The 15,540-nt window shown below is 40.5% G+C and overlaps 1 protein-coding gene across 5 annotated transcripts in view; it reads right to left on the reverse strand.

Moving 5' to 3' along the window:
- Window positions 1-15,540, reverse strand: part of ASAP2 (ArfGAP with SH3 domain, ankyrin repeat and PH domain 2) — a 92,054-nt gene that overhangs the window by 51,550 nt on the left and 24,964 nt on the right. For all 5 annotated transcript variants that reach the window (XM_083431561.1, XM_083431564.1, XM_083431562.1 and 2 more), the window contains exons 2-5: window positions 13,493-13,565; window positions 10,137-10,282; window positions 6,469-6,543; window positions 4,515-4,564 (exon numbers count right to left, since the gene is read on the reverse strand). In XM_083431561.1, coding sequence (XP_083287687.1) covers window positions 4,515-4,564; window positions 6,469-6,543; window positions 10,137-10,282; window positions 13,493-13,565 — 344 coding nt within the window. The remainder of the gene's footprint in view (window positions 1-4,514; window positions 4,565-6,468; window positions 6,544-10,136; window positions 10,283-13,492; window positions 13,566-15,540) is intronic.

Raw genomic sequence — 15,540 nt, forward strand, 5'->3', positions numbered from 1 at the left:
TGGGATTAGGGGGCAGGAGTCTTCATTTTGCACTGACATTTGTGTTTACTGGTTCCCGCTGAAGCCACTGAACCACATGCGATAAAAATCAAAGGCACGTTGTATTTGTTAAAATTATTTGCACCCAGGAATTGCGGAGGGGCAGATTCTTAAAAGAGGGAATGAGCCTCAGTATAAAAAGGATGCATACTGACACAGGGCACAAGGTATGATTCACACTTCTGTGATTCAGGAAGGGACTTGTTGCGCTAGGATGCTCTAGGCACAAGCCTGTGTCTGGTATTTCAACATTTTCATGCATATCTATAATTTCAGACATATGCAAAACCGTGCAGCGTAGAGAAGTGCTGAGAAAGGCTTTTTTATTCAGAAAATGTAGGCAGCGCAGATTCCTTCGTTTGCATCTGTTATACACTTGCATAAGAACTGACATAATGGGTGACATCCGTCCTGTCATCATTTCCTCAAATGTGGATGCTTCAGACCATTTTAACAGCACAAGGCACTAAGGAAGTAAAATACTCCGTTCCCAATCTTGCATTCTTAGTTCTGGCAACGTTATCAGAGAACACAATAGGCAATCATTTCCCTCTACGCTTGCGTTTTCAATAACCGTAGTTGGATTAGAAGTGGGTCCGCCAACTGTGGTTTGGGCTACCTGCAAATAGCATTAACACCGGAGCACACGTAATGCTAACCATAGTTAGCTCTGAAACGGAATAAGGAATGGCTAAGCAAGAGGAGGGGTGCACAAGGTTGCCAGGTGCTATCCTGACTGCTAACCCATAGACAGGAGATTAGGCATTATAGTTCTGCACCAGGCCATTGTGAAAGGGTCAACAGTTTGTTTCTTGAAAACAAGACCAAAGGAAGGTTTGCGTACAAGGGCAGAGGAAACACTATTCACCGTTTTAGTTACTATCCGCTGTCATCTAAGGCTACTGAACCAAAGCAGTGGATGCATTTAATTAAACCTCCATTGCTTACAAGGATTAAAGAATACACAGAATCTCCAGGGTTGCAATTCAACCCCTTGGGCAAACTAATCATCAATTTATATAATTTCTGTTAAAGAGGATGTCTGGAGCCAATCTTACACAGGCAGCACAGAAACCCAAGTATTATCTTTCTCCTTCTCTCTCTCTGGAAACTGAATTCTTGGAAGGAGTACACAGCAGCTATGTAAAAAAACAACAACAAACCAGCTACTTACAGAATAATTTATTGTTCAAATGATGTTCGTTATATGTTTAACATGGGCACGTTTACTATAGTCCTCTAGCACAGGGTACTTTCCAAGAGTTGCCTCTGAGCACAGCAATTTTTTCTTTCTGGCAACATAACTCTGATCCATGAAAAAGGAAGTGATGGTACCCTAGCTGCAGGCAAGAGAGGGGCTTTTTTGTCTGTTTCTTTTAAAGGCTTTTGTGCTGCAAAAGTTCCACAAAAGAGCTGGGATATTGCTGGAGGGAGAAAGAGTCATTTCACTTAAAGGCCTCGGTCAGCCTAAAAAGCTTTCTGATTCGGATTTACAGAACATGGTGAAAGGAAGCAGGGAAACGATTTCAAAAGGAAAGATCATAACTCCATACAGTCATACCTTGGTTCTCGAACAGATTAGTTGTTGAACAAATCGGCTCCCGAATGCCAAAAACCCAGACCTAAGTGTTCCATTTTTCAAAAGTTTTTCGGAAGCCAGACGTCCGACACAGCTTCCGCTTGAGTGCAGGAAGCGCCTGCAGCCAATAGGAAGCCGCACCTTGGTTTTTGAACAGTTTCAGGAGTCGAACGGACTTCCGGAACGAATGAAGTTCGAGAATCAAGGTTCCACTGTATTCTGAAAGCTCACTGTAGAGTCTTTTATAATGCTTAAGCAGCAGACGTCATAGCAAACCAGGGTCTTCTTCAAGAATTCTGGTACATAATTGGCATCTGAAGCACGGAAGAGGCAGTTTGTCACAATACCAAGTTCTAGTGAGAAGGCACACTCGAGCTTGGGAAGCCATAGAAATGTAGGAGGCTGCCCTCTACAGAATCACCCAGCTGGTCCAGCTAGCTCACTTGTTGTCTATACTGACTAGGAGGCTCTCTAGAGCTACAGACGAGGGCATTTCTCAGTCCTTCCAGAAGATGCCAAAGACTGGGCATGGCATTTTTGCATGCAAAACACGTGCTCAGAGTTTACAGCTCCCTCCTGTCTGCTGAGAGTGCAAATTATTTTCTTCTACTGTATATGCTTTGTCTGCATACCATGCTGTTAATGTTCAATCTTATAAAGGACAGCCTAGCAGAACAAAGGCAAAGCGAGCACTCAGATTTTAAACCCAGCCAGACCTACTCACAGGCCCACAGTTAATTACTGGCACTTTTATCATAAAGTATTGAATAGTACTGTTGCAACAACCACTTCGAGGCACTGTCAGAAGTAGCTTTTCCTTTAGTGCGATCACAAACGCATCACCAAGAGGCTGGTATTTCATCCGCGTATAATAAAAAGTGATGGCAGCCTTGCTGCAGGCAGAAGGGGAGCTTTTTGTCTGTGAGCTTTCAAGGAAACATGCACAGCAGTACTGCATGGAGAGTGGGAAGCACAACAGGCTTTTAAATAAAAAACCCACATCAGACGCTGTGCAAAATGGTGTGAATATTGCTGGAGGGAGACAAGGCCATCTCATCCAAAGACCTCCGGTAGCCTAAAAAGCTTTTTTGCTTAGGACTTCCGATTCACAGAACATGGTGGAAGGGAGTAGGGAAGCTCTCTCAAGAGAAAACATTATAGAAGAGTGTCTTAAAGTATTCCATGGATTTGAAATAACAACACCGTCCAAATGAAGGAGCTGCTACTGGGCACGCCATCTTTCACCCCAAAAACCTCAACTTTCGTTGGGGGGGGGGGCATACAAATGTGCTTCTGGTTTGCTTTGGTGCTGAAATAGTTGTTGACCATTTTTACTGATGTTATTGCTATTCTGCTAGGCATTGTGCTATCAACACAGCTATTCTACTGTCAACTTCACCCTTGTTCTATGGTCTCATTATGTGATCATTGCATCACCTCCAAACATCACTGCCCCCAATATATATTAAATAAACAGATTTCACTTCCTTGAACACAGAGGTAAATTTGGCAACAAGCAGACAAACTCTGGAGAAGCCTTGGACAAGGTAGAAAATTTAACAATGGCTTCCAGTGGCTAACAGATGGAGCTTTCATGCCCTGCATGGCTCTGTATTCCTCCTGCCGCTTTTGTCTACAGTGACTACTGGTCTGCTAGACCCTTTTCCATCCTCCGACTGTCCCCTTAAAACTCTACTTCTCTTATTTTTACAAAAGGAGTATTAAATACAAAATTGGTTTTCTGTGCCAGGGGCAGATGGGGCTCATCAACCTGGAAGGTAGCCCATGCAGGAGAAGGAAAACTCTGATACTAAACCTCCGTTGCCTTGCAGGATATCTTTGGGAGAAGAAAGGCTGAGGAGTAAACCCAACACAAATCCAGAGTGGAGTGCCTAAGATGGCTGTATGGTGCCTTGCACGCCTCCTTCTGGCAACTCCTGCAGCCAAACATATTGCTCTGATTTCCTTTGAACCACATCAGCAAGGTCGAGAGGGGTTTGTGGGGTTTTTTGTTCCTGTGCTAAAGACTTCGCCAGATTATGTATTCTTTTGAAACAGTCATGCACAATTGTTAAAAAGCAACATAACGCGTTCATATGTTAAAAGACACAGGCACATTCAAAATGGTTTTTACATGAGATAGTATTTGTTTCTTAATTGCTCCTGAGGAAGTTCTTTGACTCAAAATGCCCTGGGCCTTAATAAACAAAGAGATTCCTGTGCACCTTTGAGATTTCCTCATTTTCTATACTGGTGTCCTCCCGTTTCTCAGCTAGTGCTAACCTCTCAAAATAGCAGTTTAGGAATCTGGTATTGAGAGCTCACGAACAGGAAACTAGTATAAATCATACAAAACCAATGCAAGCACATATAAAGAGCATACTAAGTACTTCTGGTAAGGTATTAGCACACATATGTTTTCAATTAATTAATTTTTTTTTAAAAAAAACACCTTAGAAAGAAGTTATACCAAGTGATAATCAACAATTAGAAAGTATATAAAGTCCCTCTGATTTCAAGGGGACTGAGACATGTTTGCCACTCAAATACTGTATCATCAAATGATGGTTTGCAGATGTCAGGCACTGCGGCTCAAGCAGTGACGTAATTTTTTATATCAGTTTGCCTCACCTCTGCACAACACACCTTTCAACTAAGCCACCTAACCAATTCAGCTTCAAGCCATTAAGTAATAAACACACACATGACTGGATCAGTCTCAGGTAGCTAAACTGGAATTACACTGACCTAAATCCTCCATGAATTAAAAACTTGGGTTGCAACTCTACGCAGTCCTGAGTGCGGTGAATGAAGTGGCTCTTCCTTCTGAACAAATGTACAGCTATTTAGCAACAAATCCAAATTACTGGCTATTTGACAGAAAGAAAATACATACACTTTTGTTTCATAGTCTTTCCACGCTTTATCAAAAGGTTTCTTCAGATCCTGCAAAAAACAAACATTTTTTAAAGGTTCATTCTGAAGCATCCTTCAAATCACCCAAACCAGTATTTATTTATTTTTGCAGTCAGAACACCTTAGTCACCCTTTGAACACCCACGGGTTTTGATTCTTTCCCTGAGCTTCTAATGACGTCCATTCAGTGGGAGATTAACCAACAGGAAGTCCAACATACACCCTCCATTGATTTCTGTGGGAGCAAAGATCAGTAGACTGACCCAAGCACCTGCTCAACACAAACGTGAACTCTGGGTAACTCAAAGTATCTGAGAGATAGCCGGGTCTGAAGGAGCAAAGCAGCTGTGAATCTCCACTCCATTTATATGCTATTTCCTATCTTGCAGACACTCCCTGGAGTCTTTTCACTCCATCTCGTCTGTTGGCCAATGACAAAAGTAGCTCAAGCAGAAAAATAATTGAGAGAGAGAGAGAGACTTGAATATTTGGCTCTATCTTCCTTGCTCCACTCTTTTGATCCCCTTTCTTCCCTCCCCCCATGGAAATACCTTTCTTGCCTAAAGCCACAGTGTTGAGGCTCCTTGCCCCCCAAAGATGGTACTTTTATATATGTAGCAGAACGACTCATTCTTATTTCAGTGGTACACAAAACCTTTGTATGTTCCGTATCCTGTTTGCCACTTAAATAGCAATGCAGACCGTATTACCTCCACACTTCCAGCTTACCTGTAACCATATCCACTGCCTATGGCCCCTCAGATTCCACTTACCTGAGTCAGACTCAGACTCTGCTGCAGCCTACTGCACAGCTAAGCTAAGCCACCAGCCTGTCAACGTTTTGTTTTTGTTTGTTTTTTGCTTCCAGGATTCTCCCTGAGGAGAACACTGGAGGCAGGCCTTAAGCTGACAAGCATTCTACACTGTTCTCCTTTCCGTTTACTGAGGAAGGGAAATAAACAACCAAACTGGGAAATTGTGAGGTCATTTAAACATGGATACTTTGATAACTGTGAAAGGTTAAGTTCTGTTTAAAGTGTCTGAGAGGTGCATGGGACAGAGTGAACAAGTCCAACCCTGCCCCTCACAATATCTCCCAAAGGAGAATTCTGGGTGGGAAATAGCATCAAAACAGGCCCTTGGTGCCTGTTAACTCATGCTAGCCAAAACATAAATATAATTTTCCTGTCACAGCAGAGAGGGGATCTTTGCAAAGTAGTGCGCATGTTTTTAAATGGGTAATAAATCTTTAAAATGACATAATCATTGTTTTATGGTCACTTGCAAGCATCCCCAGCACTGTTTTCTTTCAATGCCCTATAATATATGATGTATTTTCAAGCATTTTGCAAAAGTCAATAAGCGAATTCTTCATTTGTGTTTGAATGTGATCATGGTGTTTACTATATAGATATTAAATAAGAAATTGTCAGGGCTCCCATCTGCCTGGGAGCCATACTTCTTAACACCAGGGAAGCAGAATATTCATTGTTTTAGATACTCAACACTTAGAAATACTAGCTCGAAAAAACAAAAACAAAACAAAGCAAATTTAAATAAAATACTATATCTAATACTATGGATATGACTGGTTGTAATGGCTGGTTCTCCAGGTGAAATGTGCTTACGCTGACAATGACAACAACATAAACCGTATACAGTGGTACCTTGGTTTGCAAACAGTCTGGTTTGCATACGTTTTGGATTACAAACATGTCAAACCCAGAAGTGTGTGTCCCGGTTTGCAAACTTTTTTTGGATTACAACCCATATTTTTTTTTTGATTATGAACAAATTTTTTTAGAGGCCCCATTGGCAAAAGCGTGCCTTGGGTTACAACCTGTTTTGGTTTACAAATGAACTTCCGGAATAGATTATGGTTGTAAACCAAGGTACCACTGTATTGGTAAAATATATAGATATATACAACATACCCCTTTCACTCCTTTTAGATCTCCTTTCAGCAAACTGTCCAGTGGAAAAGTGATGATGTTGTTCATGTTCTGGATCTACAATGAGAATTGCAATCGTTTTAAAACATGCTCACTCTTAGGCTCAGTAGCCTTACTTTGCCAGACAGAACTAGGAGCGTCCAAACCTTGGGGAGAAGCAAATCAAAGAGAGAACAGTGTGAGTGCACATAATATATCATTATGAAAACATGGCAGATAGCTTTCTTGAGCAGGCACCGAATCCTTGGGAAGACCTCATGGTGCCTCTTCCTGTGCTTTGGTCCCTAAGAGGCGCAGGACTCTAGTTTCCACATTTGAGGAAAGGTAAAAGATAATGGCAGATTCCCTTCTTAGAAGTTTGCAGGCAGCCTTATTTCATTATTACTAACTCACAGTGCACAAGGTGTGGCTGTTTTCTCTTGCTATTGCGTTAAATTTTAACTTCATCCAAATAACAGCGCAGGCATGCTGGCAACAGATGGAACATTATACTGTATATGTGCGTGATCAAAATTACAGATCCATAACTATAAGTGTGGCTTTCTGTATTTTTTTTTAATCACTAATTCACCTGATGCACTCTGTAGTGGTCTGTGATCATTCTCTACCTAACAAACTGCTTTCCCTATAATGATAAAAGCACAGAGGAAATAAAGGTTTTGAAACAGGTGTCTAAGCAACTGTAGACTACAGAATAAAGCGAATCAACATATGCCAGCAATAAATAACAATTCAATCTAACGCTAGCATCAAGAAGGGAAGCTCAAACCTAAAGAGACCATCAGAATACAAAAATAATTGGTGTTGGCTTTAGCAAGAAACAATCCAAAAGAAAAACAGGACTTCCCAAAGCCTTTTTCTATCGCCACATAATCAAGGAACCATTTCAGGTGGGTCAGTTCATGTGTAACACTAGACCAAACCATGGTCAATGTCTAAACCAAACCATGGTTTAGTGTGAATGCCTAAGCGTATGAGCTCCCAAAGAGGAGCAAAACCAACTACCAACTCAGGTTCAGAGTGAAGCAGCCATGATCTCTTCTTTAGAAGCCAGCACAATTGCATGTTCCTGCTAAGCCAAGGTTAGCATTACATGCCAACTAGGTCAACGGCTGCATTAACATGTAACACTAAACCGGGGTTTAACAATATATAGATGAGCTCCAGTGAGTTGGCTGCAGTATTCCAACACATACTGCTACACTGAAAGTCCCTTTTATGTGACATGGTGCACATATGAATAGATCTTTAACCACAATGGATGTAAGTACGGCAAGATGGTTGAGGGGTATGCTATCAGCATTAAGTAAACTTGTCCATACAGTTTTCCAAAGACAAACTAACCAAAGTTACCTGAGACTGTCCTAAAGAAAGTTGGAGGCAGTTTACACAAGTGTATTCAGTGATCAGTGCCAAATGAATGACAGAAGCTTTGGCAAGGAATAATACTGCGCTCTGCCAAGGAAAGTGTTTAATTACTTTTTTCTGGAAAGTGCTCCACATACTGATATCAAAGCAAACAAAAAAAGGGGTTTCACAAAGTGCTTGGAAATATTATACACACAACACAGAAGTGAGCTCTTATGAAGAAAAAGGAAGAAAGACACAATGTATTAATTTTCAAGTTGATTAAACACACACACACACACAATGACTCTATTTGAAATTTCATTTTCATGAGTGGAAACTAAAACATAACAAGTGTTTTTGAAAACAAGAGTTTAGAAAGAAGGCTTGTAAAAATGGTAAAAGCTAGGAGCTCTTTTAAATGGTTTTAAACTGTGGAATTTCAAAACTAAGGTATTAGTTGTTGTTTTTAATCTAACCAACCCAATGCTCAACAGAGCCTATTCCACTACTCATTTCATAGAGGACTGCCGGCTAATTATTACAAAAGATCAACAAAAGGAATCAATCACAAAGGTGATGGAGGGAAAGGTGCATTTGGAGAAAATAAGTGTCTGGGGGAAAGGGATATTGACATTTGTCCTTATATACCCAGTCCCTATGAAGTTTTATAGTAAGCTTTAAAAAAACCACAACCCACTGGTTTTAAGGTTAGCTACGCCGCACTCACTCCTACTGCCTTGCCCTTCTTGGTTACTGTTTTAGGATTATGCTCAATCGCTCAGTGATTAGGTATCGTTAATGGCCCTTCAATGAAAACAGTTTTTCTCTGGATGCTGCCATCATGTGGCATCTTATGTGAGTCTAGGAAACAAGTACCGTATTTTTCCATGTATAACATGCCCCCATGTATATGACGACCCCGTTTTTTGGAATTGGGGAAAATTGCCCAGTTGTTGAGCTTTTTTTTGGGGGGGGGGTGTTGCTCACCTGCCCAATCGCCACTGACAATCTCCTGCTTGCGGATGCCACCAATCGCCCATCCCCCCTCTACACTATCCATGTATAAGATGACCCCCCAATTTTTTACATTTATTTATTAATGAAAAAATATTGTCTTATACAGCTGTACCTCCAGTTACGTACCCTCCGGCTATGTAAACTTCTGGATACGTAAGCGGCAAACCCGGAAGTATATTTCTGGGTTTTTGCCCCACGTGCATGCGCAGAAGCAGTAGACCGCTTCTGCACATGCGCGGAAGCACTCTACCACCATGCGTGTGTGCACAGAAGTGGTTCCTCTGGTTGCAGAAACCTTGGGATCTGACCAGAGCTCTGGAACGGATCCCGTCCACAACCGGAGGTACCACTGTACACAGAAAACTAAAGTACTTGGATAGGATAGGATAGGATAGGATAGGATAGGATAGGATATACTTGGCAGTGCATTGCCACAGTACTGCCAGCTGTGCAGGGATACCACATTGGCATTAAAGATAGGTGTGCTGCTTATATGTAGAGTGGGATGTTACTGAGAAAAGAATTTTTTCAACCACTGGACAACTGAGAAGATGACAGAGCAACTCACACAAAAACGCCTTGCTACTCACTCTTGAGACACTAAATATTACATAAGTGCTGTAATACTGGAAAGGGCTTGTGAGTGGCACAGCTGTCTTTTTTAAAGTATCTTCTTCCAACATCCGAACAAACACTATCAGTGCCGTTCAACACAATCATACTGCGATGCAATGTGGAGACCAGGTCAAAATGACTCATCCTCTTCCCCCATTTTTCATTCCCAGCCCCCAGGAGAGGGTTCGGTTCAGTCAGAGGATAGCAATTAGTGTTATTAAGGGTTTAAAAAGAAACCAATTATAAAAGAGGCTGGAAGTCTCTCCTTGAGACGGCTAGATAACAAAGTTGTCTTTACAACCATTTACAATATCCATTGCATGCACACATGAAACATTTCCCCACAGTAATCAGATTTCAACTCTATAGACATTCGCATTTCCAAATTAAAGCTCTGTTAGCTAAGCTTCAGAAACAGCTATTCGGTTTTCTTTTTTGAAAAAAACGCCACTAAGTCAAAATATATTCTACTGCACTGCCTCAGATGCCACTGGAAGGTTACTGCAAAATTTGAAGGATAGCCAAGCTTAATGTCTATCAAAGCTTTGGACTTTGTATGAGATCAAGTATTAAAGATTAATTTATTCTGGTTAAAAGCTAAAGCTACACCATTCAGTTCCAAGTCTACATATAATAATAGTTTCGGGGAGGGCCAAATTATTTCATACCAAGTTTTTGAAGAGCGCCGTCAACTCCTTTGTAAATACTGCAAATTTTAGAAATGCTGTTCCTAAATCTGGATCATCCCTGCAGACGCAGTTTCCTCCAAATTTCTCCAGTGCTTGAGTGTACTGTTCTTCATTCTCCACATGAGCTTCAAAGAGAACAAAGATTATGTTAATTTCAATAGCTGCAATAGGGTCTCCACTAATGTAAAATAGCCCCTGCAGTTGAAAAATAGTTTCAACACTTTCAATTTTTTATTTATATTTTAAACATTTGTTAAGATTCAAAGCAACCCACTAGATAAGTCAGCAATGCATAATAGATAAAAAAAGATTTCCAAAATGGAGGGAAAGGTCATCAAGTTGTCATAACATGCAAACAAAAACCCCTCTATTCCTTAGATCCTTGCAAATCAAACAGCTTAATAATTTAATAACAATCACTTATGTCTTATACATAAAAATCTAACAAAAACTGGCTAATTAATTAACAATTACTTAGCTACATGTTTCTGAAAACCTATGTCCTGCCAGGAAAAGCATCCCATTTCATTTCAATGGGGAACTATCACTCTGCAACAAAATGAACAACGTTGCATGTACAGGTATATACAAAGTGCACATACAAAGTGTATGAATCAGTGTCCAAAGTATCAAAACAGCTCTTACAAAGGTAAACAGATGCGGAACATAGTAAAAAGATAACATACAGGAAGAGTGAACAGAAAACTCCACACATTCAAAGATATAAAAGTAAGCCAGCCTAGAGAGGAAATCGTCCTTTCCAACACTGTCCCTCTAACCTAAGTGTGCACAATGTTTTACCCACATTTGCAAAGGTTAGGAAGGAGCTGTTACGGCCAAACCTCCCTTGACTGGTATAGCACTTTGGGGGGCTGCAGTGCTAAACCCATGGGATCAGTGCCTCAGGCTCTGTTTGCTGCAAGGTATTCCCACCTCTGAAACATTGCCGTCTCCTTTGCCAGCAAGCATGCCCCACAGTTTGAGTACTACTCTAGTAATGTGCAGTTCTGGTGTAAGATGCAAAAGATCGAACCTGGGATCTTCTGAATGCAAGCATGTGCTCTACCACAAGCTACAAATATTTTACTCTATATTTTAGGGTTGTCACACTGGTCAACTGACCGGTCAAATTTTAGTTATATTATTTGCCAATGGTCAATTGGATTGTCACCTATTGGACTGTCACTTATTAGATATGCTGTAGCAGTGGATTTCCTTTAAGGAGTAAGGCTATCTGACTTTTGAGATCCCTTTCAACTTTATGGCCTTGTTCACACATCGTAGTAAGCCAAACTATAGCTTGTGAGCTTGCAAGGCCCCTGGAGAGGAGCTCAGAGCTGCTTTGTTCATTGTCAAGTCTTTTTTCCTTTCCGATGAGCTAGGCCAAGGTTCGGCTCAGCGTGTCATCCAAACCAGATCTTGTGGTTAAACTCCCTCCTCCCTAACCGCAAGCTGTATCCATGAACAAACCTTGGCACAGAAGTAAGAAGAGAGGGAGGAGCAAAGGATCTGTGAGCTCCTCTCCAGGAACCTGCATGACTGAGCAGTCCTGATAACCCATAATTTGGGTCACCATGATGTACAAACCAGGCCTATAATTCTGTAACTCAATGAGGCCAAGATTGCCACTGTCTTGGAAGCAGCTTACCTTTCAAAAAAAATTGTGGTTTCATTTGCTAGCAATGAGGACTTCTTGCCTGCTAACCCAACACTACCCAGGGACAATCTAGCTACATAGCTGTGAATCTCTTACAGGCCCGCTTGGTCTAAGCTGCAAAGATCTCCAAAAGAGAAACATAAGCCTTGCAGAAATCTTTACCTCAACACTCAGAAGGAAAATGAATTGATATTGAGTGTGCTTTCAAACTGCTAGGTTGGCAGGAGCTGGGACAGAGCAACAGGAGCTCATTCTGTCGCGGGGATTCAAACCGCTGAGCTTCCGATCGGCAAGCCCAAGAGGCTCAGTGGTTTAGACCACAGTGCCACCCGTGTCCCTCATATATATTAGTAACTTTGTATCAAGTGATCGATCAATCAATCAATACCTAACTTATAGCAATTATTTACATTTGTTGTTATAGATGTCTAAAGTCTCTTTTTTGTTTTAACAAAGTTAATATTTTTTAAATACTTGGCCATAATTTGATGGTATTTGACTGGCCAAATAACCAACTACATGGCAGTTACAGCTAGTGTAGGAATTACCATAAGCATCACTTGAAACTTGCATACAGATCACCAGGCTGCAGTATTGCACTCAGATGGCATAACACATTACAGTGGAACCTCTACCTGCGACCATAATCCATTCCGGAGGTCCGTCCGGAGGTCAAAACAGGTCGCTGGGAAAGGCGGCATTGTGCGCAGGTGCGGGCGGCGATTGCCCACTTCTGCACATGCGCGAACGGCAGCAAACCCGCCGGTTACTTCCGGGTTTGCCGCTGAGTTTGAGCGAAATGGACGCAAGCAGAGGCGGATGTAAGAAGAGGTTTGACTGTATATGGAAAGTTACTTTCAAGTCAGGAGAAATACAATGCACTATCAGTAAAACCCATAAAACTAAGTTTGAGGTCTTTGCAAAACCATTACTAAACTTGTTGGCTGTGGTGCAGGATTATTGTCTACAAATGTCTTCACGATGGCCCAACACTTGCTCCTGGCAAACTGTTATCTGCAAAATGGAACCCAACTTTATGAACACACATTATAATGGTTTGGACATTATGCTAATCTATGATAATCGATATACCCAACCACAGTTAAGACTAGCAACAGTTTGTCCAACTTTGGGCACAGTGCTGTGGTTAATTAGAAACACAGGATAAAGATTCCAATCACCAGTAGAGGAGCGGGGAGTATTCAAGCCCAAGGCTCATTCATCTAACTTTAAATCACAGTTTAGAGTTACATTCTAACAAGGCCACTCCCTCTCCCCTCACCTTTCAGAACCATTTCACTCTTACTTCCCAGTATCTACTATGATTCTAAATTACTTGCGTACCAATTCAAATTTTTCATTTTCAACCCCATGCCAAACCATGCTTTCAATCTTTGATTTGTGGGGAACCTATGGATTTTATCAAGCATAACTTGCATCAGTGCGTACGTAAACAAAGAACCATGGTTAACTCTAGGAATGGAAAGCACTCAAGAAAGAGGCAACATAAAGTGCTTGTTCATGAGCTTCTGGTTGGCAAACCAGGGTTCATGGGGAATCAGCATTATGTCTGCACCAAACACGCCTATAACACTTTCACAGATATTCCCAGCAAATGCATAAGCAGGACAAGTTTTCAAATACTTAGTTTTTAGCAATGTAGTTAGACTGTACATACCAAGCCCAGAAATATTTATGGCTTTTACGGATTTCTTCATTTTATAAAGAACAGTTCGGTCAACATCCAGTGCCTATAAATGAAGGAAGATAAGAAGAAGCTTTAATATTTATAAGAAATCAGCTAATTTAAATGGCTACCAGAAAAAACACAAAAACCCTTACATAATGCAGTAATGTACTGACCAGCTATTGTTATAATTTAAATATATTTATATAGAATGTTCATTAGAGGATCTGGTTAGCACACTCCATTATCCTCAGGAAAAAAGGAGGTGAGTGTTCTCCAGCATGCAAAGCAGATTAATTTGTATTATTAATATTGCCTTAATAGTCCCAACATGAGCCGTATTGTTAGCATTCCTACAATTTTGATCTAATATGGAAATTTCCAATAGAAATCTGGACTTCTATGTAGCTGACGTAGCAAACAGACCAGTATAGCAACATTAACAACAGACTTCCATTGGGTTTTATATGATTTATTTTATTAGAACACCTGACCATATTAACTTGCTGCCTGCTGTGATCCAACGAAGCAGACACAGCTTTCAATAATGCAATGTTTTCAACCAAGGCAACATATTCATGAGCTTCCAAGAGCATCATGAACGCCCTATCAAAGAAATTAAAAGATGCTCTAATGATCTTGCCTCTAAGCATGAATAGTAAAATAATGCAAGGCTACCAAAAGCCAGTGTAAGTGAAGCAGAGCAGGCAAATCAGTAGTTTAATTCTCAGAAGAGTGACAAATCTTCATTTGGTCTAGAACACCACCAACCCATTTCCACAATACACTGCAAACAATGCCAGTGTTGTGTCGACGAAGCTTATTTTGTGCCTCACGGAAGTCCCTAGAGGTTTGTTGAAGTGCCCTTTAAACAATCTCTACTATCTACAAGCTCTGTTTTCATCCATCTGATGAAAGTAATAGCTGAAAAACAGAGTTGCTCAGTGAAATATATTAGTGAAATATATCTTGCATGATTTCCATTCCTTAAATATGTTGGGTGTACCTCAAAAACTAAAATACTTCCAAGAATAAGGCACAGTTTTCATAAGAAACCCTCTGCACACAAACACATACATATAAACTTGTATTACTGTCACCAAACTCAAAATATAGAGAAAATACATAATTTGGCATGTGTTCAGTTGTTTAAATGATTTGTGAATTCAAAGGATTTAGGATTCGGGGGGGAAACAACCCAGCAATGACATTGTATATGTATATGTACTTTCACATGTTTATAATATAAAACATCACTGTAACCAGCAAAATTCATGTCAAACTGTCAAAGATGACAGCAGTATACATGCTTTGTTTTGTTCTTCACAGGATACATTAAGCATTTAAATCACGCTGAAACCCTGCTGGGTTATGTATTTCTGTACAGTACACTGAATAATTAAATTTACTACAAAACAAAAGGAAATACACACACAAAAACTGGAGTTTCCAACCAAAGCTGCCCAGACAGCCTTGTAAAATATGCCCTGTTCTTTCCTTTGTCTGTTTTCACTTTTAAAAATAATAATTTTAAACACGAGCATTTCCTCCAGTGATTTCAGTGGAATTGTTCCTTTGCGGCAGCGGGGTAATTGAGTGGTGACTAAGTAAAGCTTTTAAATGTCTTAATGGGGCTTGGTTTTTGTGTTTCACTCCTCTTGTGTGAAGAGCATTTCCCTTTAGTCCTTTCAGTGCCTTCGCTCCTTCCCAGCACCTGCAAATAATTTTCAAGGAAGCTCACGCTATGCATTTCATCTTCTGCTTTAAGTCTAAAAGCATATGGATGCTTCCTTTTTAACTCTAATAAAATGCATGGCAAGATGTTTTCAGTTCCCATTTAGTTCCTATGTCTCTTTTGTTCTCCAAGTGTCAGAAACAATGATTCTTAAAATGGCTTCTGGTGATGCCTTGTAGGACAGCCATGTTCACTGAGGTACCGCACTCCTCCATTTTCTTTTAAACTGGAAGGAATACGTCTTTTGAACATTCAAATATCAAGTCAAACCTGATGTTAGTTATAACATCTGGAATATATCTAT

Source organism: Podarcis tiliguerta, assembly GCF_965153285.1.
Source record: "Podarcis tiliguerta genome assembly, chromosome: 3".
NCBI classification, from domain to species: Eukaryota; Metazoa; Chordata; class Lepidosauria; order Squamata; family Lacertidae; genus Podarcis; species Podarcis tiliguerta.